A 27,860-nucleotide genomic window follows, 5' to 3' on the forward strand; every position below is an offset into this window, starting at 1 on the left:
AAAATTTCTCCCACCACTCTGCCAGCAATGCCCTGCATTCTCTATCCCCTTCCCATCTTTTTCTCATATCACCCTTTGACATAGTGAGTCAGGGTTTTTGAGCAGGCCCAGAGTCTGAGGACCCCAGGCAGACTCTGTCTCAGTTTGTGTCTTCAGGGAGGAAAGAATTCAATGTCGAGACCAAAGATACAGAAAAGCAAGAGATGTATTGACAGACAAGAGGAAGGACAGAAAGCTTTTCAAGCATGTGGAATGGGGTCCTGAGTGAGTAGCCACTGCGGTGGCAAGAAGCAGAAGTTTATATGGGTACAGTGGGCAAAGAGTCGGGGGTTGGCCATTGGGGTGTCTCTGTGTGTCTCTTGCTGATTGGCTGGGCCCTCAGGGTCTCCTGGACTACCACTAGGCCAAGGGGGTCTAATAAGCTACCAAGGGGGTCTATTAAGCTACAGAGTTTGCCCACATTACCTGGCCTACCTTCCTGAAACTAGCTTTGGTCTATTTCTTTAGCATTGTGTTATTGTGTTGGTGTTCTGGACTTTCCACTCTTTACTGGGTTGTGTGTGTGGGGGACCCTCCTGGTCCAGGATTGTTTGCTAATCAGACTGATAAATGGACCTAGGGCACCTGGACATGGAGGGTAAGGGAGAGAGGGTGCCCGCCTGGTTCCAGCCAAGGATTTCTAAATCAGGCTGATAAGTGGACTTAGGGGTTTGGGGCACCCTGTTTCTAACTGCCTAGATTCTTTTCCTAACTTCCTCCTTCAAGTGTTGGGTTTCACCTGCTTATCATCACAATGCCCACCTCCTACCCACTAGAAAATAAGCTCTATTTAGGCAGATATTTTTGTGTGTTCTTTTCACTGTTATATTTTCATTGCTTAGTCCAAACTGGGACACTTAGAGGATACGTAAATATTTATTGAATGCTAATTGATTGCACAATTCAGTCACTGATCATTTCAAATTCTTCTTGTATAAATATCTTATTGTAAATATTAAATAAAACAAAGAACAGAAATATGTAGAATGTCTAAGTATAGCTGCTGGGGAGTAGCCGTTTTCTTGGATGAAGAGTAAGGTAAATCTACTTTAAGTCTATATTTTTATAGCAAAAGCTATGTGTAGGGGGCAGAAAGGACACAGTGCAGTTTTTCTATGATCCAGCAGATCAGGTAAAGGAGGAGTCAGAGTCCTCAGTGGTTTTGCAGGTTTTTATTGGGATTACCAGGTACATGGCAGGCAGGGTTGCTGGGGGTGCCGGGAGGCTGGCAGGCCTCCCAGCCCCCAGCAGGTCTTCACTCTGGGCTCTCCGGCCTTCTCTCGGCTTCTGCTTCTCTTGCTTCTCTCTCAGCTTTGGCTGCTGCTGGCATCCCCGTGACACCACCCTTAAAAGTCCAGTCTCTCAGCCCAGGTGTACCCACTTCAGGTGCCCGCCATCAGGCATGCATTCAGGACCACAGGGTTCCCTCATCTATCCTAATGGCAGAAGGGCAGAAAAGCCTGATACTTTTTAACTATCCTACACTATGATTTTTACTTTGGTTGTGCTTGGGCTGAATTGAGGGTGAGGATGAAAATGGGAGAGAAATAGTTACTCTATCAAACTTTCCCCTGGCTCTGTCAGTTGTATAAGACACTTCACACTTCATCAAAAGTTTTTTCATATATGAGTCTCACAAAAATCGGACAGGCTTTACTTTCCTCAGGTGAGAGGAGGAATCAGGAGCCGTGAGAGATTAAGGAACATTCTCACCACTGCACAGCCACCTGGCGATAGACACAATAAGAGAGAAGCCCAGTATTTGCTACTGTGGATCTGGACTGAGCTCTATGTCCTTAAATATGAGAACGTATTACTAAAATATCACAGGGTCTCCTCAAAGTCACTTAGGGTTTGCATATGTGCCACCAACAAAACTTAATAATAATGAAATATTTTGCCAACATTTTGTCTGTATTCTAGTTTGACAGTTTCACTCTGCTGATCCATTATGTCCTCATGGTGTGGAGACAGCTATGATTTTGAATATCAGATATTTCATGACTGAGTTATGCAAATTTTTCAAATGTTGGCCTGTATCGTTTTAAAATATCCTCCTCAAAATCACATTTATTAATATCACCCCTGTTGTAATTAGAATAATAATTCCCTGAATATGTATGTATCCTAATCCCCAGAGTGTGTGAATGTCAGCTTACATGGTCAAGGAGAATTAAGGTTGCAGATGAAATGAATATTGCTAATCAACTGATCTTAAAATTGGGCGATTAACCAGGATAACCCAGGTGGGTGAAATTTAATCCAAGGCACTTTAAAAATGGGAGTAGTTGGAAGAAATGGTCAGAGGAAAAATATATGAGCACAGAAGCAGAGGTCAGAGAGATGCAATATTGCTGGATTTGAATATGGAGGAAGGGACTGTAAGCCAAGATATAGGGGCAGCCTCTAGAAGCTGACAAAAGCAAGCAAGTTGTTCTCTCCTAGTTAGTCCCACTGACTCCTTGATTTTAGCTGAGTGAGACGTGTCAGACTTCTAGATTTCTTAACTATAAGATGAAAAATTAGTGTTGTTTTTAACTATTCAGTTTGTGTTAATTTCTTCCAACAAGAAATCAGTTTTTTTTTTTTAAGATTGATTTATTTATGCCTATAAGAACTGGGGTACCAGCCAGAGTGTGGGGGTGAGAGGATTCACCAGAAACAGAGTAGGAAATAGGACAGGAAGATTGACTGGAAATACGCTGCTCACGGGAGCAGCGGGTGAGTCAGGAGAGGCCTGTTGTACCATGTGGGTCACCTCCCTGGCTGGGAATTGAACTCATGCTGCAGTGGCTGCATATAGCTTCATAGCGCTGTGTCTTAACCCCTTGCACCACCAGGGAGACTCCAAGAAATCAATTTTCAATCATCAATGTTATCAGAAAAATTTTTACATACACCTTCCCTATCCCAATGCCAGCCCATATTTGTACTGCCTGTTTTCTTTTCCAGTGTTTTGTGTATACTTGTATTTATCAAATTTTATTCTTTTGGTGCATGAATCTCCTTGTACCTCCCCCTGTCCCACAATGCTGAAATTACTTGAAATTCCTCTTGTAGAACTAATTTATTTTAAGGTTAACATTAAACTGAGTTGCATATGAACTACATCCTGTCATGGTTGAGGGAAAATATTGGTTATGAGAACATAGCTGTGTTGAAGCTTACCATATTTCCAGTAATTGCAGTGCTAGCCAGGGATAAACATATCAATCACATCACCCTGTGCTCAGTGACTCTAGCAAGTGCTTCAGGTGAAGTTTTCAGGGGTAGTTCTCCATATACTGATGGAGGAACTAAGACTGGTATTGGCTGTGTGTATTTTATGACTGAAAAATGCTTCATTTCACTCAGAATTTAATTGAATTTATAACCTGGCATCTGCAGTCATCTGGGTGACTGGGTATTTTTAATGCATTTTAATCAATTGACAGAAAATATGTCTTTTAATATAATTGTCAGTTTCTATGGGTGCTGCTTTGCTGGTCCAGACTCAGAAGTATTGGTCAGGATCAGGTCATGTAAATGGACAGCTTAGAGGAGGTGGCCTCTGTCACTCAGAATAGATATTTATGTTCCTCCTTGGCTAAAAAAAATGTATCATCATCAGTGCAGGATGAAAACAGTCCCCAGGCTTGCTCTTCTGTATGTGAGCTCTTCAGGGCCTGAAAGAGGTAAATTAGGTGACATTTAAATGAAGTGTGGAGATTAAGGCAAATGCAGATCTGTTATAGAGCTGCTATTTTCCATTTCATCTTTTTTCCTGTTAACCGAATCTTGAGCAGGAATCATGCCAGGTGATGAGCTCTGCTCAGAGATAAGCTCTCCCCGGACCTGTTCAAGAGAGGTGGGAAGTCTCCCAGGTATCATCATTTCTTTCTGTCCCTAAACATAAGCTCACATCACCACAAGGCTTTGAGTGGGCAAGTTAAACAAAGGAGGCGTAAGTGGCTAACTTGGGAACTTTGACAAAGGTCTTATATTCCTATTTCCTATGTACACCTCCTGTCTGCCAGGGTTGACACACCTGGAATTTGCAGTGATCATGTTCTCCATTTCTCCTACACGGAAATCAAAACTTATCAGTCATTCCCATATTCTAAGTCATTCTTTTGTGAAGACCCCTTGCTACAACACAATCCCCTTTCTCAACCCTTAGATGCTCCATGTTGTCACACAGTCCTTGCCCTATTCCTGCTGTTGCATTGGTCAGGGGGTTGTTGAAGATGAGCCCCCAGTATGTGATGTGACATGATATGGCCATCCCGGAACCGCAGCTAGCGTAACACAGATTGAAACACTGCGCACAAACAGTAGGAGTCAGCAAGCCGCAGGAAGTTTACTCAAAGATGCCGCCCAGCTCTCCAGTGCAAAGCCACAAGACTTCAAGAAACAGGCTAACTCCTGTCAGCAGCAGGCAAGCCTGAAAAGTTTTATTCAAGGACAGATAACAGTACAGCTCCCATGCGGTGTGGGGAGGGGGGTTGTCCTGTTAGTTTCTGTGAGTGCTGCTTTGCTGGGCCAGACTCGGAAGCATTGGTCAGGATCAAGTCATATAAATGGACAACTTGGAGGAGGGGGATTCCGTCACTCAGAATAGATACATATGTAGCTGGTGAAACTGACTTCGGGGATTTTATAGTTCTGCTTAAGTTTTGGGTCTAGTGGGTGAGCTGTGGTGATCATGCAGTTTCTTTTTTTTTTTTTTTTTACAGTATTGCATGAATTTATTATTGATTCTTTTTTTTTTTTGTTCCTTGGGTTTTGCTTTTATTTTTTTAATAATAAATTTTATTTTTATATTCCCCATACAATTGCAACCCCCTTATTTTGACCCCAATCCCTCCCCTCCCGTCCCCTACCCCCATAGAGTGTCTCTGGTTCATAGTTTTTTGTTGATTCTGATTTTCACTTTCTTATAGTTATTCATTTTCCTGGTCCCTTATTTAAGTTTTCTAGATTCCTGCTATGAGTGAGACCATCCGGTATTTTTCTTTTTCTTTCTGGCTTATTTCGCTGAGCATGATCCCTTCCAGCGCCATGCATGTTGCTGCAAATTGCAGATCATGCAGTTTCTTGATTGGTCACTCTTGGCCAGTGTCCTAACACAGATAATCCGGTGATAGTGTCATGGGCTTTTATCTTGTTAATTGAAATTTCTCTCTTGCTATGTCTCATTATGTCTTCTGGGGTTCCCGTGTCTCCCGGGGTCCCAGTCCTTATGCCTCCTGTATATCTCCCAGGCCCCCAATCTCTCTCCTAGTCTCTCACTGTGATTAAGACTTTTTCTTAGATTAGGATCTGATAAACTCATTATGCCTGGACTTACATGATTGATAAGGCACACTGCTCAGTCCTTTAATTTCAACCAAAGATAAAACCTGACTTTTAAAGAGGAGTCATAAATAAAGCACTAAGTACCATATAGAAGGCAAATCACTCCCGTTGATTATTTAGGGTTTTAAGCTTCTGACCTGATAGTCTGTTCTAAGGCATTTTCAATTTTTATCTAAAGATCTAGACAGAACTGGTTAGTTGATAACAAGAATTTTGCTTCTTACTTCATGCACTTAATGTGCAGAAATAATGAAAAGGGAAAAATTCATCCATTTGTTTTGTGACCAGCCTATGAGGTATATTTATCTATAACAGAATGAATGCAGCATTCAAGAATTTTGCAGAATACCTTATCCTTCAGGGAAAAAGAATACACTGTCTAGTATTCCTGTTCAGAATTTTAATGATAAACTTTATTATAGTTTAGTGTATCATTGGCTTGCATTTTTGTAATTTTACAAGAAAATTTTAGTTTCCACATCCATTAAATATCTGATTCACTTCCTTGGCTCAACATCATGCCTAATAGCTATATCGCCAGCAAACAAGTTTCTGCACTAGAAAAATATGACTGAGTGTGATTAAGCTATTAGATATTTTTAATTATCTTTTCTTCTTTGGATATAGTATGTTTTGGAGAAGCAGAAACAGATTTGATATTATAGAACTTTATAGAACAAGCATATGGACTTGGCATTATTCATTATAATTGGCAGAGATTCTGCTGCACAGAATCTTACAATATCTCAATTTTCTTGCTTTAATAAATGTCATAATGCTTATATTTACAGTATGAGTTAAGGAGAGCAGTGAAAACTTTCAAATATTTATAACATTTTTTGGGGACCTCCCTGGTGTCTCAAGGGGTTAATATGCAACCTATGAAGCTATCTGCAGCCACTGCAGCACAAGTTCAATCCCCAGCCAGGGAGCTACCCACATGGCACAGCAGACCTCTTCTGACTCATCCGCTGCTCCCCTCAGCAGTGTATTTCAGTCAATCTGCCTGTTCTGTTCCCCACTCTGTCTCTGGTGAATCCTCTCACACACCCCCCACCTCTGACCTGAAACCCATTTCTTGTATGCAAAAATAAATAAATCTTAAAAAAAACAAATATTTATAACATTTTTATGTTCTGTCTTCCTTCTTGGTAATCAGATCTTGATTAAGAGGTAGAATTAACACCCAAGAGGACATCAAAATTTCTTGGCTTGAATCCTTTCCATATCTTTATCTCTAGGACAGACAGGAATTATTTATGGGTTTTATGACTGAAATAATAAAAAAAAATCTGAAATGTGTATTGACTGTTTTCCACAAGTCATTACATTTTCGTTACATATGAAACATAAGGCAAACCTAGAAGAAAACAATAAGTAAGTTGATGTAATTTTTTCATGTTGCCTTATTATGTTTTAATTTAACATTTTGTTTATAGGGTAGCCATTCCCATGCCCTTCTCTTCCATATCTATTCCTTTAGCTACAGGCATTTTGTCCCTCCTCCATACCGCCCAGCAAATCTCCAGAAGAAAAGATGACAGTGGGTGCCTCCCTGGTGGTGCAAGGGTTTAAGCATTGCACTATGAAGCTTTCTGCAGCTACCACAGCAGGAGTACGATCCCCAGCCAAGGAGGTGACCCACATGACACAGAAGACCTCTCCTGACTTGTCTGCTGCTCCCCTCAGCAGTGGATTTCAGTAGATCTGTTCTGCTCCCCACTCTGTCTCTGGTGAATCCTCTCTTTCCCGCACCTCTGGCCTGTACCCAGTTCTTGTATGCATAAATAAATAAATAATTCTTTAAAAAAAAGATGGCAGTGACTCATTTGACACTCATACAGCACTTCAGTCTGTGGAGTGCTTTCTCCTGTGTTCTTGCTGCTTTTCATGATCTCTTTAATAGTTGTATTGAGATGTTTCATAAGCCATAGAATTCACCCACATAGAGTATGCAGTTCAAGGGCTTTTAGTGTATTCATAGTTCTGTATCCCTCACTACAATCTCACTTTAGAACATTTTCTATACTCTCTAAATAACTGGTACCCATGAGCACTCATTCCCATTTCTGCTCCTCTCGTCCCCATCTCTTCACCAAGGAATCACAAATCTATTTTTTTGTCTTTACAGACTTGCCTATTCTACATATTTCACATAGATGAAATCATACAACAGGTGATTTTGTGACTGATTTCTTTCATATGTTTTCATGGTCATCCATATTGAAATATGAATGATTACTTCGTTTTTTTATTGTTGAATAATATTCCATTTATATGGATATATGGTGCTTTATTTATCCATTCACTAGTGAATAACACTTGAGTTGCTTTCACTTTTTGTCTATTATGAATATGCTATTGTGAAAATTAATGTACAAGTTTTTGAGGAAACATGTTTTAGTCTGTTTTTTAAGAACGAGGAAAATAAACACTGAGTTCTAGAAACTAGGCTTCTCATTTCTATTAAAGTACTCTTTCTACTCACTATGTTCTATGTTGCAGAAATTTTAGGAATACAAGTTTTGTTTTGTTTTTTTTTTAATAAATTCCTGTGTCACATATTACTTCTGTCTCTGGACTTGATTTGCACCCAAATTATAGAAATATATTTTTATTTTCTCTCAAAATATTTTAAACATCTTTACAACTGCCTTATATCTCTCTTCATAATCCACATTGTAAGTATGCAATGATTCCGTCCTTCTGTATGTTTTTTGTGATGTGTTGCCTGTAATATAATCCTTTTAAATAATAAATAATTGTGAAGGGATTCTGTAGGGAGTTCTCATGGAATGAACCACTCCTTGTTATGGGCCTTAGAACGCTGAGGAAATGAATGTTGCACAGAGCAACTTGGCTGTAATAAATCAACATAATGTAAACGATGTCAAATTAAAATTGAGTACCTAAATGAGCTGTGATCACAGGGTGTTGCTATGCCCCAATACAGAAATTGCACACAGCTAGCAGGGAGCAATCTCCCAGAAAGCCAGCCCTCTGTGAGCCAAACCACAGCAGTTGGTTAATAATATTTTCATTTACACCCTTCTTCAGTCTACTGGGCTTACTCTCTGGTTTCCTAGTTCTAGCCCTGTAGTCTGGTTCATATCTGCTTTTAGTTTGTCCTTTTGCATTCACCTGACCTGATTAATTATTAGACCCTAGAAAATGAGCATTGAAAGTCACCATAGGAATGACCTAAACAACTCTCTCCTTCACCCATCAATTTTTTTTAAAGATTAATTTATTTATGCATACAAGAACTGGGGTACAGGCGAAAGGTGTGGGGAGAGGACTCACCAAAGACAGAGTGGGGAACAGAACAGGAGGATCGACTGAAATACACTGCCAAGGGAAGCAGCGGGCGAGTCAGGAGAGGTCTGCCACACCATGTGGGTAGCTCCCTGGCAGGCTGGGGATTGAACTTGTGCTGCAGTGGCTGCGGATAGCTTCATGGGTTGCGTCTTAACCCCCTGACATCACTAGGGAGGCCCACCCATCAATATTTTGAAAATGAGAAAGATTGAGTCTGCCAAGGTTAAGTCCCTTTTATTGTGGACCTCCTAAATGCTAGTTCAGGCTAATACCAACTGGAAAGAGGCCCAGATCTGAGAACCCTGGCTGATTAAAAGACATGACAATTATGAACCACATTTCAACATGACTGAGTGTTCTCAACAATTTTATTTGTCTTTGACATGGACTCCTCAGCTAGGATTCTCACATATGGTTTAGGGAATGCTAAATCTCTTTTTTAACCCCTGTGGTGGTTAATGTACAATACTGATGTCTATATATCATATCTATAAGTGTTAGGTCTTCAGCTCCCACAGGGCTGCGTTAGATGCTTCTGCCTCCTTCCTTGGTCTGATTTTGTATCTCTATTTGGTCTTTGTTTTTGTTTTCCCCACCTGGTTGAGGTGTGGGCAAGCACTACCAAGTGGTTCCAGGCACTAGTGGGCAAATGCTAATTGTTAAAACTATTTGGCACAATTAGAGGGAAATCTGAGGGAACCTCATATTTTAGGTTCAATTTATAGTTTCCACCTCTATCAAGCAGTGCCCTTTCCTCTCCTCTCCATTAAGAGTACAAAGTATGTCCTTATAAATGCTAAAATGTATTTTGTATTAATTCTTCCCTTGCTGACACATTCATTGCTCCACTGCATGCTTCTTTCCATCTGTAATACTCCTCTCCAGGATCAAAATTCTCTATCTCATTTTCTTTAACTTTACAACTCGTGCTGTTCCGTTAAAATCCACCATAGGTAATTGTTTTCACAAAGCTTTCTCTTCTAGCACAACTTCCCCAGAAAACTGCATAATTCTGAATTCCTGTAACATTTAGTTTATAATCTTCAATGACAAATTCTACTGAATATTTCCTGGTTATTGTCAGATATTTTATGTATTGTACTCAGTTTCTCCAAGGAAAATGGAAATACCATGGGCCAGACCTGTGCTTTCTAGATCTGTTAAATTTTTCTAATTGTACTGCAAACACAGATGTGTTAGTAAATGTCAGATACTTTCATGTGAACCTGATATTTGAACCTATGTGAACCTAATATAGAATCTGATATTCAAGATTAATTGTAGTTACATCCATTATTACATGGGAACACACTCATTTTCATTATCAGCCACCCTGCAAGATCATGACCAAAAAGAAAGTGCATGTGAGGTAGTGTGCTTTGGTGGATGTTAGGCACTGACCGTGAACCAGAAACTGGGAACTAGGGATGCAAAGATGCATAAGACCTGGTCCTGCTCTCAAGAACTGTGTAGCCTGCAAGGGAGATAAATATGTAAGCAAGTAGATTCATAGTGAAGTAGTCAGGCATTTTATGTACAGAACAGCATAAACCAAGTTGTAGAGAGCTGCACATAGCTTGTGTTTGTGTGTGTGTTTAAGACTCAAGCAGGTTAGAGGAAAGAGCTGATATTATGGAGGCAAGTGAAAGGTTAACAGTAAACTGGAATAGTCTACCAGTGCTGCTTGACAGATGTTTTGGCAATAGTGGAATTGTTATGAATCTGTGCTGCTTAATACACAGGGCTGTACCCACTAGCCAGCCACTAGTCACATTTGACTATTGCACATTTGAAATGTGGCTATGACTCAGAAATTATATTCAATATTTTTATATTTTTAATTAATTTAAACTTAAGGATTAGTAGTTACTACATTGCACAGCCCATAGCTAGATAGCCAAGTTAGATATAGTGGGGTTTTCAGGGTTACATATGGAATCATATTGTTTATTTTTTTTTTTTAATAGAGGCATGTTTTTATTTATTTATTTATTTGTTTGTTTGTTTGTTTTGTTTATACATGCACTGGGTACAGTCAGAAGCGCGGGAGGGTGAGAGGATTCACCAGAGCCAGAGCGGGGAGCAGAGCAGGCAGAAAGACCGAAGCACACTGCTGAGGGAGCAGCGGGCGGCAGGAGAGGTCTGCGCACCATGTGGGACCCTCCTCCGGTGGCCGGGGAGCAGCCGGGGATCGAACCGGCGCCACAGAGGTCGCCGACAGCTTGGCAACCCAGCGCTCAACCACTGTGCCACCGGGGAGGCCCGCATATTGTTTATTATATCTGAGTTATCTGTATAGATAAAATGGTAAGTTCAGGAGACGATAAGTATGTACTGTTGTGAGTGATTTTAACTTTTCACATCAACTTTCAGAACCTTAGTTTCTTCTTGTTGACACTAATAATATCCTCATGGTGTGTGGTGGCATTAAATGAGATACTATATGTGAAAACAGTTTATATATATAAGAAATACATAATACATAAGATATATACATATATACATATCTATACATAATATATATAAGAAACACTTTCTTAACTGTGTAATGTTCTGAAACAGTGATTTTTTTTTAAGATTTATTTATTTATTTGTACGAGCACTGGGTACAGTCAGAAGCGCGGGAGGGTGAGAGAATTCACCAGAGCCAGAGCGGGAAACAGAACAGGCAGACTGATGAAACACACTGCTGAGGGGAGCAGCGGGCTTGGCAGGAGAGGTCTGTGTGCCATGTGGGACCCTTGCCCAGTGGCTGGGGATCGAACTAGCGCTGCAGAGGCTGCAGACAGCTTTGCAGCACAGTACTCAACTGCTGCACCACCAGGGGAGGCCCCTGAAAGAGTGATTTTTATTGGGGGCAGGTGCAAAATATGTGGGTGCTTCCCCTTTTCAGATTGGTTAGAGTAATACCATTACTCTATGGACTAAAGCCAGGGAGACTAGACATTCTCCAGTGTTTGGGACATTTGTGCAAAAAGTAAAATTTGTAATTGTAATTTCATACAAAAAGTAAAAGATCAAACCTCATAATAGACCTTTATGTTGGTGAAAAACCTACTTATTTTTAAGTCCAGCATTTTACTTATTTGTTTATTTAAAAATTATTGTTATTGAAGTATCATTATTGTTATTGAAGTATCATTCTTTTACATCCTGCTTAGTATTTTGACAGTATAGGATTTCCCCCAACAGGTGTAGTCACTGTAGAAACTCCCATACCCAAAGCACCCACGTCCTCCTCCATAGAGTATTGTGCTCTCTTTCCCCCTCCTATCATCCTCGCTCCTCCTTTCCCCGCTCCCCCTCTGAAAGCCACAGATCTATGGCCAACTTTCAAAGGTTGGTTTTAAAGTTTGTCTTTAGGACCTTCCTGGTGGTGCAAGGGATAAGTCTCAGCACTTGAAACTATCAGCAGCCACTGCAGCTCGAATTCAATCCCTGGCCAGGGAGCTACCCACATGGCACAGCAGACCTCTCCTGACTCGCCCACTGTTTCCCTCAGTGGTGTATTTCAGCAGATCTGCCTGTTATGCTCCCCACTCTGTCTCTGGTGAATCCTGTCACCCCCTCTCCACACACCTTTGGCCTACACCCCAGCTCTCGTATGCATAAATAAATAAAATAAATATTTAAAAAATAAAGTTTGTCTTTGACACTGTTTTTTTCTATATTCCACCTATAAGTGACACCATATGCTATTTCTCTTTCTCTTTCTGGCTTATTTCTCTTAAATTTTTCTTAATATAATTCCTTTCCAGCCCCATCCTTGTTGCCACAAATGGCATGGATTTATCTCTTTTGATTGCTGAGCAGTATTCCATTGTGTATATGTACCACATCTTCTTGATCCACTCATCTGCTTTGGGACACTTAAGTTGTATTCATATCTTGGCTATTGTAAATAGTGTTGCTGTAAACATAGGAGTGCAGGTGTCCTTTTGCACTAGTGTTTTTTTGGGTAGACACCTAGCAGTGGAATTGCTGGAACATATGGCAGTTCCATTTCCAGTCTTTTGAGGAACCTCCACACCATATTCCACATGGGCTGGACCAGTCTACATTCCCACCAATAGTGTATGAATATCCCTTTTTCTCCACAAACTTGCCAACACTTGTTGTTTCTGCTCTTTTTTTTTTTTAAGATTTTTTTATTTATTTATGCATGCAAGAACTGGGGTATGGGCCAGAGGTGTTGGGGAAAAGGGGGAGAGGATTCACCAGAGACAGAGTGGGGAGCAGAACAGGCAGATTTGTGGAAATACACTGCTGAGGGGAGCAGCGGGCAAGACAGGAGAGGTCTGCTACACCAGATATGTATTACCTCCCTGGCTGGAGATCGAACTCAGGCCATTGTGGTGGTGGTGCTGAGACTTAACCCTCAGGCCACCAGGGAGGCCCCCAAATTGTCTTTCTTATAGAATATGAATTCCCTCCTTCTTGAGGTGAAACAACATTTCTGTGGTGGAAGGGAGAAGTGGCTGGACGTCAGCCTACCTACGCAGCCTAGGAAGGGCACACATCTTTCTTTAATATCCTAGTCCAAATGAGGACAGTGGACTCTTGTTTAACAGCAGCAATTTCTAGACCACATTAGATTGTTTAAACAAAGCCTTACTCTATGCACAGGGAAAATATAACTGGAAAAAAAAGAATATCACGAAACTAGTTAATGTAATGTATTCACTATAAATTTGATATTCCTTCAGAATTTTCTCCTTCTTAAATCAAGGTTTGCCTCCATATGATAGTGCTTACCCTCTATGTTAAAAGCACCTTGGACAGCTCAAAATCCAAACTGAAACAAGGAAGAATCTGAGTGAGATAAACATTTCCCCTTTTTTAATTATCTAAGGCCTGCCTTTCAAGTGTCTTCTTCCCTAAGAACCTTTTCTATTGAGGATTAAGATAAGGAAGGTCCACTTTCTTCCAAGGGACTTTATCCCTATAGATACAGGAGGTTATAACCACTACAAGATGTCCTCTTTAAGACAGCTCTAGGAAAGATAATATACTGGTTAATTATTTCTTCAAGAGTCACCAGTTAGCATGACAAAATTTCAGTTTGAAATTAAGATCACAGTTAGGAAGGGGTAGAGTATAAATTACGTAGGATTGCTATATCCCAGGCTGATCAATTCGCTCTAACAGAGTATCTCTTCTGGTTGCTTGATGGTTGTGCCATGCAGATTATAAAATGGCTTCAATACCACTCCTATTTAATTATTACCCCACGACACCTGAAGTAACCCATAGAAGTAGAGATTTTTCTTGGTAGTCAATGGGGAAACTACAGGATTAGCAACTACAGGATTAAAAACTACGTCAAATGGTTTGTTTTGAAGGCTGCCTAGCCTTTGGATGGTCTTTTTAGAGTTAAAATCTAGACCATTTCTGAAGCAAATCTATGATCAATCAACCTCCTGAATTTAGAAAACAAGGATGTGGAACTGATGTATATATACATGTTAAAAGATAAAACTAAAATGAAAATAACTAAAATGGGCCTCCCTAGTGGCGCAGGGGTTAAGCTATCCACAGCCTCCGCAGCCTCCGCAGCCTCCGCAGCCTCCGCAGCACGAGTTCGATTCCTCAACCAGCCAGGGAGCAACCCACATGGCACAGCAGACCTCTCCTGACTCGTCTGCTGCTCCCCTTGGCAGTGTATTTCAGTCAATCTGCCTGTTCTGTTCCCCACTCTGTCTCTAGTGAATCCTCTCACCCCCCACACCTCTGGCCTGTACCCCAGCTCTTGTATGCATAAATAAATCTTTTTAAAAAAAGAAAATACCTAAAACAACTTTATAATCTATTAATTTTTAAAAAGTAAATAAAATTAAAATAATTTTGAAAGTTAAATATTTGTTTTGTGTTTAAGCCAAGCCTTAACATTGTTTACAGAATTAAGTTTTTATTGAATAATTTTAAAAAGAAGTCCTTTGTGTTTTTTCCTAACAGATGTGCAAAGGCTTACTGTTCATATATCTTATCAATCTAGAATACTCAAACTGCCCTCACATCATTAATTGTTTTCTCAGTTAGCAAGAGACTGTTTACTATAGTGATTAGAAACCTAGACTGAATAGCCAGATTATCTGGGGTTTAAATCCCAGCTTTCACAATTACTAGCTGGATGCTCTCAAACAAGTTATTAACTTCTCTGTGCTTTTATTTTATAATCTGTAGGAGGGGGACAATTACAGTACTCAAATCACAGAGTAGCAGTAAACAATATTAGCTATTATGATAATGAAGATGATGTAAAATTCAGAGGACTAAAGGCAAAATACCAGGATGAAAGTGTTAAATGGCGGCAGGAAGAATATGAGCAGAATCATTGGACACAATGTCTGCCTGCAACATTAACACGTGTTGGAATGAGCTGAATCCAGTCTTCTCACACAGGTTGAGGTCACTTTTCTGTTTCACAGACCAGCTTGGGAGATTTCAATACTGATTTATATCTGCTTCAATAAGTGAAAAAAGTGGGGTATAAATGTGTTCAAGGATTCAATATTATATACTCAATATGACCTCAACCACTAAAGCAAGACATAGAATAAAGACCAGAGAAAAGATAGTAAGTAAATATAGCAGAATAATTTGCCACTGAAGACGGGGGTTCTGTGTAACTGTGTTTTTGTAATTCTCTCCATTTTCCAAATGTTTTATATTGAGCATAGTATTGTTTCTATAGTCAAGAGATAAAAAATTAGAAAACCAAAACACTTCCGATAAAAATGACTTGAATAATTGAGTGTAAAGAAATGTAGGTGAGGACACAACACTAATGATAAAGGACTGATCACAAAAATCTGCAAAGAGCTGATGAGACTCAACAACAACAAAGAAAATAATCCAGTCAAAAAATGGGCAGAAGAGCTAAAAAGAAACTTCTCTGAAGAGGAAATGCAAATGGCCAACAGGCATATGAAAAAATGTTCAACATCACTTGTCATCAGGGAAATGCAAATCAAAACTACCATGAGATACCATCTTACACCAGTGAGAATGGCACATATTAAAAAAACTAGCAACAACAAATGTTGGCGAGGGTGTGGAGAAAAAGGAACTCTTCTGCACTGTTGGTGGAGTGCAAACTGGTCCAACCACTATGGAGAGCTGTGTGGAGATTTCTGCACCTACTAAACATAGAGCTTCCATATGATCCAGCAATTCCACTCCTAGGTATTTACCCAAAGGACACAGAAACATCAATTCCAAAGAACACCTGCACCCCTATGTTTATAGCAGCACTATTTACAAGAGCTAAGCTTTGGAAACAGCCCAAATGCCCAAAAATAGATGACTGGATCAAGAAGATGTGGTACATATATACCATGGAATATTACTCAGCATTCAAAAAAGATAAACACATGCAATTTGCAGCAGCATGGATGGCGCTGGAAGGGATCATGCTCAGCGAAATAAGCCAGAAAGAAAAAGAAAAATACCAGATGGTCTCACTCATAGCAGGAATCTAGAAAACTTAAATAAGGGACCAGGAAAATGAATAACTATAAGAAAGTGAAAATCAAAATCAACAAAAAACTATGAACCAGAGACACTTTTTGGGGGGTGGGGTGCGGGAGGGTAGGGATGAGGGTCAGAATGGGGGGGGGTTGCAATTGTATGGGGAATATAAAAATAAAATTTATTATTTAAAAAAAAAGAAATGTAGGTGAGGAAAAAAATTAGTTGAAATCTAAATGTTCACTTTAGAAAGCTTTTGCTATCTGAGTTAAAGCAAGAATTTCACATTTTGAATTTTGCATTTCAGACAAAAAGTAAGCAAATGTTAACCAACCAGCAAGGCAGTCATATAAAGGCACACCGCCTCATTGAGAGAATTAGCAGTAATACAGTACTCAACAGCTTTGTCTTATCTAGACAGAATAAGAAATGCTAAGAAGTTTTATTCCACGAGAGGGCAGTAACTGCACAGGGTTTCTTTAAAAGGGATCTGAAGGCCCCAGATGCTGCCAGCCAAGCAGGAAACAGTGATGCAAATAAAAAAATCTTCTTTTCTCAAGGAAGAGTAAGGAGTCCCACACTCGAGGTTGTGGAAAGGATGAGAAAACACACAAACACACACACACACACAAACACACATACACACCCTCAGAAGCAATAACTTCTAGTAATGCATAAAGAAGAACTAGTTTACAAATTCGTTTAAAATTACCTGTTATGTTCAGCAGATGTTTTTTATACAAGAATGCTTTTTCATGGCCATTCACGTCAGATGTTGTCTAATTTGGTGGATTAAACTGAACTAACAATTTATTCTGTCAAAATATTGTAGAAACCCACAGACATTCCTTCAAGCACGATTCCATGTGGGATCCCATTCTCCAGAATATATTTCAAAGCAAGTAAAGTAAATGGTTCCCAGGAAGCAAAACAATGTCTGGGGAAAAAATGCCTGGGGGGAGGGGAGCTATGTACAGGTGCATTGCTTAAATTATGTGTGGTTTGGTAAAGTTCACAACCAGTTGTCTCTATAATGGGTCTCTCGTGTTTCCCTGCATTTACACTCATTCTCAAATTCAGGTTTTGATGTCGCAGATGCTTCTGGACTTCAGTTTTCTCAGTCATCTTGTGCTTTTGTGCTCTAGCTTCCAAGGGCAAGTATTCCCGCAGGGAGCTCTCCTGTGATTGTGAGGCATGAGTGCCATGGTGCTTCTCTAAAGATCACAGAGGGATGTTCTGGCTTGTACTTTGGGGCATTTTTGGATGCTGGAACTGAGAAGGTTGTCTACACCAGCTCTCTTTCTTGTTGGCTTTAACTGGGACAGTGAAGACCACAGTGTAGCTCTACAAGCCCTTCTCCATCCGGCATTTGTTGGTTTCTGTCTACCCCAGCCCTAAATTGTCTTATTAATTCCTAGTCAACAGAAGCAGCAATCAGGGGTGCAGCTCCCATCCCATAACATTTACAGGAGACATGGACAGGCAGATGTGCTTTGTAGCTCTTCCCCTGTTCTCCTCCGACACTGGGTTGTTTCAAGCTCGTAGACATTCTTCTTTCTCCTTTGTGTTTCTACTTAGCCACCCACTAGACCACTCTTATAACATTAAACTAAACCTAGCCAATCTCAGGGTTCACCTCAAACAGGCCCCACTCTTTGAGCAAAGTGGAATAAAGAAGTCATCCAGAGAGTACATGCAAACACATTTTAGAGAGATTTGGGGCCTGAAAACACATAATTCCTTTCACCACCCCCCTCATCACCTTTGCGAGTGCAGAATTGACATCCTGTGAATAAGCTTGAGTATCCCGACACATGACAATATATTTGGGGGAAGAATAGTTATCATACACCCCCCACCGTTGAATTTAAATACATTTAGCTGTGATTTCATTTGCATCCCTTCAATGTGTTACCCTGAATTTCGTGGCCGTTCCTTCAACTTAAAGTACAAGCATGAAAACGCGCAGGGCGCCAGCCATATCTGAGTAAGTGTAGGGTGGTCAAGTGGGTGGCACCAGCCTGCACAGCCACCGGAGCAGCTAAAACTGTAGGGGGAGGGGGTGGAAACAAGTGCGGTTGTTCACAGGCTCAAAAAAAGTCAAGGGGGGGCCATCTTCCTCACCCCTACCCCCTTTTTAGCCCTTTTACAATCTCAAAATTTGCCAAAACGCTTTCATTAATTTTTCAATTAAAATGCAAATCATTCTCTTTCAAACATGGTCCACCCCCACCCCCCCCCGCCCCCAAATCTATATAGTGTGCAGAGATGCGGTGGTGGTGGTGGTGGTGGTGGCGTTGGGTGTAGCGAACACGTGTTTCACGTTCTACTCCTAGGGGTTGCTTAGAAATGTCCCACTTAATTAGGTTGTGAGCAGAAGAGGTTGCGGGTCCTGGGGATTCCCAGAAGAAGAGTTAAGACCTCACTCTGGGGCGTTCGTAAGCCTCGGGTCAGATGGCCACGACTAGAAGCTTGCCACCCGCATGGGGCAAGGCGATCTGCTGGTCTAGGACTCCCGTCCCGATGGCGGTTTCAGTTTGGTAGAGCCAGGACGATCTTTCCCGGAGGTAAAGGCAACTCATCCCCTCCGAGACGCCTTTCGCGCTCCGTCTCCAGTCCCAGATCGCGGACACCCGCGCCGGCAGCAGGCAAGCGCCGCCGTGAGCGCTGCGCGGTGGGCTCTGGGACTCACGCTGCCCCACGCGGGATTCCAACTCTCGGGCTTCTCTTCCCACACACCGAGGTACACAGACCCCCGAATTTATTTTGTCATCACCGTTAAGAACAATGAAGGTGTTTAAATTCTGCAACGTGACTGATAAATTAAAGCAAACGTTGGCGACGTCTTGCATCCAGCTTTGCAACTCTTTACCGATAGCAACCCGGAGTTGGGTTGAGTTGAATCAATATCTCAATCTCTCCCTCTCCCCCCACCTCTCTCTCTCTCCCCAATTCATACTCGTCCCTGTATCAGATACTAAATTTATAATAATTTACAATAGAAAAAGTTCAGTTTCTTTCCTAGGTCACACTATTTACACAAATAAAGGGGTGTCGCTCTTTGAAACTGGAATCTTCGGGAATCACCTGCCTTCTCCCCTCTCTATTCCTCTCTATTCCCTCTCTATTCTTCTTAGTCCACGAGAAAGTGGCGTCCTGGGGATGTGAGGAGGTCGCTGGTGGCCTAGGCGCGGGTAGTGCCGCGGCGTAGCTGGGGGTTCCCTGTGAGGAAAAGTTTCGTTGGTAAATACTCCGCTTCTGAGTCCGCTAGGGTCTGGCTTTGGCTCCTGCGGTCCTTCCAGGCCAAAGTGGCCGGGAGCTGGGGTTTAGACCCACAGCCCAGCAGAGCATCCTCGCAGGGTAATGCAGACTATGCCCACGTCAGCTCTCCTCTTGCACGACTCAGCGTAATACACGTTGACTAAGAACTTCTTTGCGGTATCAGATTCCAAGGTCTGTGAAGAGAAGGATTTAGCTCAGTCTGGAAGTTAGTGAAGAGTGAGGAAGGGGGCCAAGTAAAATTAACATTTAAAATAAAAAATCTCAGAAGTGAATAGTAAAAAATGGCAAAGGATTAAAAAAATAAAACTCAAACTCAAGCTGCCACCCTGAAATGACCAGTGCTTTGGTAACCAAGGTTATCGCTGCTGGCTTTTCTTGCTTTGACTGATGTAAGTGCTTTGGCCCTCATAGCCAAACTTTATCCCTGGGTGGTACCACTCACAATTTATCCTTAAGCCATGTATTTTTGTTTCCTGAGAATAAGTTTGGACTTCATGATCTTATCCGATTGCCTGACAGACTAGCCCCAGGAGTGTGTAACTTGAACATTCTGAAATCTCAAAATTCTCTTCTTCTCGAATGTACAGTTGAGCCCTGCGGGGAGCATAAAGACCCGCCAGGGATGGAAGAGATGGAGAGGGAGTCTAGGAAACTCCCCTCCAAATGCTACCCCCTAGACATCCAGTCCCCACAGCCCGGAAGCCAGGACAGTGCCACCTCCCCAAACTACCGAGGACAAGGATCAGAGTTCCCGACCGACAAGGCTTAAAAAAAAAAATTGCCGTCCCTAAGGGATAGTCACCTACTTCTGCATCTAAACACTACACATCAATTTTGTTGATTCTGCGCCCGTGCAAATCCAAAACAAATAGCAATAATCAAAGGGGAGGAAAATAAAAATAAAAAACCACACTGCTCTCGGGTCTAAGCACCGCACGGGAGATAAACATCCTCATTAAGTCGATTCCTTTCCCAGCGCCTGGAGTAAACCTGTAAAAGATACCATCGCGGGGGGACCCAGGGATGAAAAGAAAAGTGAGGGCGAAAGAACAGACAAGGAAAGCCGGAGGTGGCAAAGATGGAAGAGGACGATCCTTCGGCCCGCAAGGGGATCAAGGACATCTATAGGCTTAAGGAGCAACAAATTAATTTACACAATTCTGGGAGAGCCCAGATGGCCTTTAATTAATCCCTTCAAAAGAAGGCGCTAGGCCAGGGCTGCGCCGGCAGCCTGCTCCATTAGCTCTATTTTGCAAGGGACCAGACTGTTGGAGGTGAGGCGCTGCGAGCTTGTGGGGGGAAGGGGGTAGGGTGACTCTGGAGGGCGGGGGGGGGGGGGGGGGAGGTGAGAGAAGAATATGAACTGTTTTTCCATAAAAGGGCTGGGTTTTCATTATTCTTCTCTTTAAAAAGTAATACCCTCTTCGTCTCTGCTCCCCCCTCCCTTTCCCATTTTATTTAACACAATTAATTGAGGCGTCCACTGGCGGGGCGGTGGAACCGCACCACTCGCCAGGCCCCGCCCCCCGGCCCCACCTACTGGGGGGTGCAAATGGGAGGGGGCGGACACCAAGCGGGCGCGGCCCTACGGCTCCCCAGCTCAGCCAATCAGGGGGCGCGGCGCTCCCGAGTGGGTGCGCCCCACAGGCGACGCGAGCCCTAAGACTGCGCGCTATTGGAGAGGGAGGTTCAGCCCCCGGCCGGCACCCGAGCCCCGCGGCCCCGCCCCTCCCGGCTGCCTCGCAGTGACGTCCCTCAAAGTTCTCATTTTGGACCCCTACTTCCCCCTCCCTCCCGTCCCCCAGCTAAAGAGGGGTAGGGAGTGATGCAAATGTTTTATTACCTTTGAGAGCTTCATCTGAACTGTCAGGCCCGGAGGGAGAGAGGCGAGGAGAGAGGGAGTGGGCGAGCCGCGGGGAGGGTCGCGTGGCCAGAGGACAGGACTTAGGAGAGCCAAGCTTGTAAAGCCGCGAGGAAAATGCGAGCGAAGAGCGGCACAGGCGGCGTGTGAGAGAAAGAGAGCGCGCCGGGGTGGGCTGGGGCGGGGGGCTGCAGGCGCATCTGCAGAAGTGGACAGACGACCGGAGCCGTGGCCGAAGTCGTCAGATTTTCCACACGCAGTCTTTGTTTTTCTGTCTCCCCCCCCCTCCCTTCCCCACTTTCTTTTCAATATTAACTCCAGTGCCCCGCGGCCCAGAGGGGAAGGCAGGTCGGGGCGCCGACTCCGGGAGCCGCAGGCACTGGTGGCACTGCCCTTCCTGGCGCTGCAGCCCGGGCCGCGCCCGCGGGGGAAGCCCGCCCAGAGGCAGGATCCTCGGCGGGGCTGGATGCGCCCCGTGCCAGCGCGCGGCGAGCGCCTGGTGCGAACCTGCCTCTGCACCCCAGCCGGGCGTCCTAGTGAGACTGGAGGAGCTCCCCCGGCGGAACCCCGTGTCCTTTGAACCGCCCCAAGACCAGCGAGCCAGCCGGCGCGGACCGACATCAAAGTGGAGATTCGGTGACTCTTAACTTTGTTGCAAACTCTCTGGGGGCCCGCCTGGGTTTTGTTTGGCGTATTTCCCCCGGGGAGAGAAGATGAGAAGTAGCGCACTTTGAGCCGCTAGGAAAAGTGAGAGAGAAGAGGTCGAGGCGGAATCCAAGACCCTCCCGGTCAAAGAACAGCCAAACCCAGCCCGGCGCTCGCGGGTCACGGCGAGCCACCGCCTCCCGAGCGGCGCGCGTGGACATTTCTGCTGCGCAGCTCCGGGAGCAACTCGGCGGCGGCACTCTCGGCCGGGCGGCGGCCCCCTCCCGGCGCGCGGGGCGGCTCCTCGCGCGCGCCTCCGGGGCTTCGCGCTTCCCCGAGCCCCGCCGGGGGCGGCGGCCTGCGCCCCTCGCTGCGTGGCTGCGGGCTCCGGCCTGGCCGTGGGATGTTAGCGGTGGGGGCGATGGAGGGCACCCGGCAGAGCGCGTTCCTGCTCAGCAGCCCGCCCCTGGCCGCCCTGCACAGCATGGCCGAGATGAAGACCCCGCTGTACCCCGCCGCTTACCCCCCGCTGCCCGCCGGTCCCCCCTCCTCCTCGTCCTCGTCGTCCTCGTCGTCGTCGCCCTCCCCGCCTTTGGGCGCCCACAACCCCGGCAGCCTCAAGCCCCCGGCCGCGGGGGGGCTCTCGTCCCTGGGCAGCCCCCCGCAGCAGCTCTCGGCCGCCACCCCGCACGGCATTAACGACATCCTGAGCCGGCCCTCCATGCCCGTGGCCTCGGGGGCCGCGCTGCCCTCCGCCTCGCCCTCGGGGTCCTCCTCCTCCTCTTCCTCGTCCACCTCGGTTTCTTCTGCTTCGGCGGCCGCCGCGGCCGCAGCGGCTGCCGCGGCCGCCGCCTCGTCCCCCGCGGGGCTGCTGGCCGGCCTGCCCCGCTTCAGCAGCCTGAGCCCTCCGCCGCCGCCGCCCGGGCTCTACTTCAGCCCCAGCGCCGCGGCCGTGGCCGCCGTGGGTCGGTACCCCAAGCCGCTGGCTGAGCTGCCCGGCCGGACGCCCATCTTCTGGCCGGGAGTGATGCAGAGCCCGCCCTGGAGGGACGCGCGCCTGGCCTGCACCCCTCGTGAGTATGGTCGCCGCGCCCGGCCGTGCGCCTTCCGCTCGCTCTCGGGCCACGGCCCCTGGTGTGCACGCGGGGGGCTCAGCCTCTTGCCTCCCCAGTAGTTGGGCAGAATCGGAATCGAATTATTTAGTCTGGGTCAAGGAGTTAAGCGAGGGGTTCTGGCTTCCCTGAGCTCGCGTGGATCGCCCACAGGTCCCCAGTCCTCAACTCCTGGGCACGCCTCTCGGAGCGGGTGTGCGTGCGCCCGCGTGGAACACAAGGCGGTGCGGGGCGTGTGTCCCATCCCAGTCCTGGCTGCTTGCGAACAGCCCGGCCAGAACTGCAGGTCTGGGTTAATGAGATAGGGACAGGAGAGACTACCGAACCCCCGTCCGTACCCGTTTTCCTGGCTCTAGCCAGCTGGTCAGGGCCCCACTTCACCTTCACCTCCAGCGGGTGGGGACCCGCAGCTGCCAGCCCTCCAACAGGCCTGAACACAGCGCTTGTATTTGAGTATTTCTCTGGTCAAGGGGTGCCCAACTCACTTCTATGCACTCTCCCTGGAGTACACTCGGCTCCCGTGATCCCACTGGAGATCGGCCCATGGCCTGCAGAGGAGGGCGAGAGCGCGAGTTGTTGCAGGCCGCTCCGCACAGCTGTTAGTTGCCTGTCCTCTTGCGTGGGCCGGGAGGGGTCGGGACGCCAAGGCCCAGGTATATTGAGGGGCATGGTAACTCTCAACATGCTAGCTGGAGAAAGAATTAGAGGAGGAACAAGGTGACGAGGCAATGACCAGGGGAAAATGCAACATCCCACAATGGCCTTGCTTGAGACCAGTTGAGTCGCCCTAGAGTTACTCTAATGCTGCGTAGTTGGCCACCGTGCGGTGGAGGCTCCCAGCCTCCCTGGTGGTTTTCGGGGATCCAGCCCAGGGTGCTTTTCTCACGCTGTTCTTTGCTTTGAACCGAGTCGAGTCCTCGAAGTTTGCTCTCTAAGTCTCCGGACCTTCTTGGTGTGTCTGAGTTCCTGTAACTCAGGGAAGTTGCGAGAGTCAAGGGAGTGGAGGCTCTCTTGGGAAGTCTTGGGATGGACGGCCTGGGAGGGCGAGGGTGTCGGGGGAGACGCTATTGTATTCATTTTGATGGCCTTGTAGGGACTGCCAACAAAGGCGGCGACCCCTCCCCCTCGGCCACAGCGGTGTTAAGACTTGGGGGGCGACTTAGCTCTCTTGTGTGCCAAAAAACAAGGCGCCCTTTGTTGAGCGCACACAGGTTAAGAAAACGTTCAAGGAAAAAACTAGTCAACCTCCTGCAAAGCGAGCCAAGCGAGCACCGACTCGACTAGGAGGCCAGAAGGGCCTTTTCCCGCGCTCTACTCAATTTACCCTGGCCCGGGTGTTCGACTCTGGCAAGCTTTATCAAGGAGGTCCCTGGCTGTTTGACGTCGGTGTCTAGCTGAAGGTTATTTAGTGCTGCTCGGTACACATCAGATTTTTAGAAAACAGGTGGGAGTTAAAAGGCAACGAAGACGCCTTGTTGTTCTAGAAGCGCCAGCGCACTTCTGTTGCCCGCTGCGAAATAAACATTGCTTGCCCATCAAAACATCACTTTTCGAGTTCGTTTCTTTTCATTGGAACCACTTGTAACCGATTGTTTTCCCCCACCCCCCACCCCCACTTCTCTTGCTTCTCTGTTCTCGCAGATCAAGGGTCCATTTTGTTGGACAAAGACGGAAAGAGAAAACATACGAGACCGACGTTCTCTGGCCAGCAGATCTTTGCCTTGGAGAAGACTTTCGAACAAACGAAATACTTGGCGGGACCGGAGAGGGCTCGCTTGGCCTATTCGTTGGGGATGACGGAGAGTCAGGTCAAGGTGAGTGGACCTTGCAGACCTCAAGGGATAGGCCACCCCCACGCGGGGCGCACACAAGCACGCGAGCACACACAGGAAACTAACAAACAGTCGCCCCGGGGTGCGTGTCTAAGGAGCCTGGGGAGATGAGATCAGCGAAGAGGGGGGGGTGAGGGTAGCAGTTACAAAAGCTCTGGGGTCTCGCGGGCCAGCAAACTGCCGATGAACAAAAGGAATCAACCCACCCCCCCACCTCCCGCCTTTGAAATTAGGTTAATCAAGATAGAGGCGTGTGCTGGGAAACTAACCATTATTAGAGAATAAAAGCATTACTGAAATATCAGCCCTGAGAAATAGATGAGACTAGTCAGATAGCTTCTATTTTTTTCTATTTGTAAAAGATACTCAAGTTTTGGCTTGTCAATTCAGGCTTCTAGTTATATAATTTCCAAGTGTAGATTAGCATTATTGTGCTACTATTGTAGATTAACTTGTAGTTTTAAAAAAATCCATAGGCTCTAACCACTTAGCACAGGATGCATCTGTGCTAATCTGAAGGCAATCATTTTGGAATTGTAATTTTCCAAATGAATTGGTAAGGTTATTACGGTATTGTGAAATTAAATTCTGTTTAAAATAAGTATCACATTTATGCTATCTTACTGTTTACAAAAACAAATTAAAATCTCACTTAACTTATAATTGAGTGTACAATGTATTTCCAGAGAATCCAATTTTAGACATTTGTCTCTGAAAAATAAAGTGATTGAACCAGTTAGGTAAATTAAATCTTAGTGGTTTCCTATATTTCCAGTATTCTCATTTATTATTCTTCATTTTATTATATTTGGATTTGTGTGTGTATGTGTGTGTGTGTGCGTGTGTAGTGTATCTGATGTCATTACTTATACTGTTGCCCTTTAAATTAAGTAGGAATAATGTAAACCATGTTTACTGGCCTCATTGTATTTCCCTCTGCACAAGCATCATAAAATGCAGGAGTAATTTTATGTATTAACTAGCAGAATGCCATCACAGTTAAAATTATTTTTACAATCGTTGGTATAGAGCCTCCACAGTAATCTGGATGTCTTCATTTGTCACTGTAAATATGTCTGTTTGGCTGAAAGTGAATTATTATAGCTATATAAAGAAAATAAAAACCACTTTCTTAACAATTTGGATTCTGTAGATAAAATACATAGCAGATGAGAAAATGGATGAGAAGCATAAAGAGGGATAATTCAATATGCTTGGGAAATTGGTTGTTTATTTCTGATGCCTTAGGTTAAAATATGCCTATCAAAAATATGTGTGTCAAACATGAATAGTCTTAAGATATTTGTATAGAAAATGGATGTCTTAGAGAGAAACCATGTTCAAATAATATTTCAAAAATAGTGGGAAATAATTGTTAAAATCCTATTTAAAAATAACTGATGAAAATTCTAACTCTGACTTTGGTTTTAGGAAAATATTAAACCAGAGAGATACAGAGAGAGGGAGGAAAGGATGAGAGGTGTGAAAGTGAGTGAAAGGCAGGGGGAGAGAGAGACATACAGAGAGAAAGAGAGAGAGACAGACACACTGAGACTACGGTCAGGATATTGACTGAGCTATTAAATATTTTCATGCATTTTGTTGCTTATTTGGTTAGACACTTCTGTTTTAGCAGATTTTTAAAAATGACATACAGTGTAAGTGTAAGTGGGAAGGAGAGTGTTTACCTCCTCTGTGTGTATTCAGACTTGTGAGAAGTGAAACAAACGTAAACAAAAAGGGGATAAATGCTGTACTTTCTCCCACAAATCATACCAAAAAACAAAAACAAAAAACACACAATACACTTCAGGTTCTTTGAAATCCCTTAAATCTAAGAAAGCAAATAGCGAATGAAATCACAGCCATTCTGGAGCAACTTTGCTAAGGCGAAAAGTTTTCTACTTCAAACTGCAGAGGAAAGCGGACTTATTTTTAGGGAAACTATTTGAGTTTCCAAGTTTCTCCTGAGAAATCACTCACTGACAGTCCCAGTACTCTTGTGTTACCATCGCTATGGCAACGGCCGTCCGTGTGTTGGTGCCAGTGACTTGGAGGAACCTGGGGCACTGGAGACTGACTCTGCCGGCCCGGACTAGGGCGGTCTCCGAGGGAGGGTGGCCAGCCCTGGGGGCGCCGTCGGTGGCGGGAGAGGTAGCACTGCCCAGGGATGTCGCGGCCCGTGCCTCCCGCCCTCGCTTCACCTCTCCTCTCCTCCCTCGGCCCTCAGGTCTGGTTCCAGAACCGCCGGACCAAGTGGAGGAAGAAGCATGCGGCCGAGATGGCCACGGCTAAAAAGAAGCAGGACTCGGAGACCGAGCGCCTCAAGGGGGCTTCGGAGAACGAGGAGGAAGACGACGACTACAACAAACCCCTAGACCCCAACTCGGACGACGAGAAAATCACGCAGCTGCTCAAGAAGCACAAGTCGGGCGGCGGCGGAGGCCTCCTGCTGCACGCGTCGGAGAACGAGGGCTCGTCCTGAGCGCCCGCCCGGCTCCGGGAGCGCGGGGGCCGCGCGCGTCCTGCCTCCCCGGCCCTGGGCGCCCCGAGGACCCGGCCCCGCCTGCCGGGGCCCTTTGCTATTTTCTGAGATGTACATATCTATTTTTTTAACCTAGAAGTTGAGGGGTGCAGGGGAGAGACACGGGTTAAGAAGGCAGACGAGACCAGAGAGCGCACTGCTTAAATAACGCAACTGAAACTCGCGGCCGGGCCACCCCCCCGGCCCCGCTGGACAACCCCCCCCCCCCCCCCCCGGCGCGGCCCCCGCAGCGGGATCGGCCTCCGCGTCCTTCCCCCCCAACCCCGCCCCGCCTCTGCCCCGGCGGGCAGCGGGCGCCGGGCGCGGGAAGCCGGTGGTGAAGGGTCCGGAGCCGGCGCGCCCCGGACCTCGGAGCCACTCGCGCGCGCGGCCGCCGCGGACGGGAAGAGGGACGTTTCTCCCCCCAACAAACTGCTGTG

General features: G+C 45.3%; 1 protein-coding gene across 1 annotated transcript; it reads left to right on the forward strand.

Annotated features, from left to right (window-relative positions):
* Positions 1–22,355: 22,355 nt before the first annotated feature.
* On the forward strand, positions 22,356–27,381 carry NKX6-1 (NK6 homeobox 1; the record flags this gene model as incomplete). Its single annotated transcript, XM_084233630.1, has 3 exons — positions 22,356–23,025; positions 24,706–24,878; positions 27,127–27,381. 3 exons carry the CDS (start codon positions 22,356–22,358, stop codon positions 27,379–27,381), a joined length of 1,098 nt encoding a protein of 365 aa, XP_084089756.1.
* Between the last annotated feature and the right edge of the window lie 479 nt (positions 27,382–27,860).

Source organism: Talpa europaea (genome assembly GCF_964194135.1).
Source record: "Talpa europaea genome assembly, chromosome: 5".
Classification (NCBI taxonomy): domain Eukaryota; kingdom Metazoa; phylum Chordata; class Mammalia; order Eulipotyphla; family Talpidae; genus Talpa; species Talpa europaea.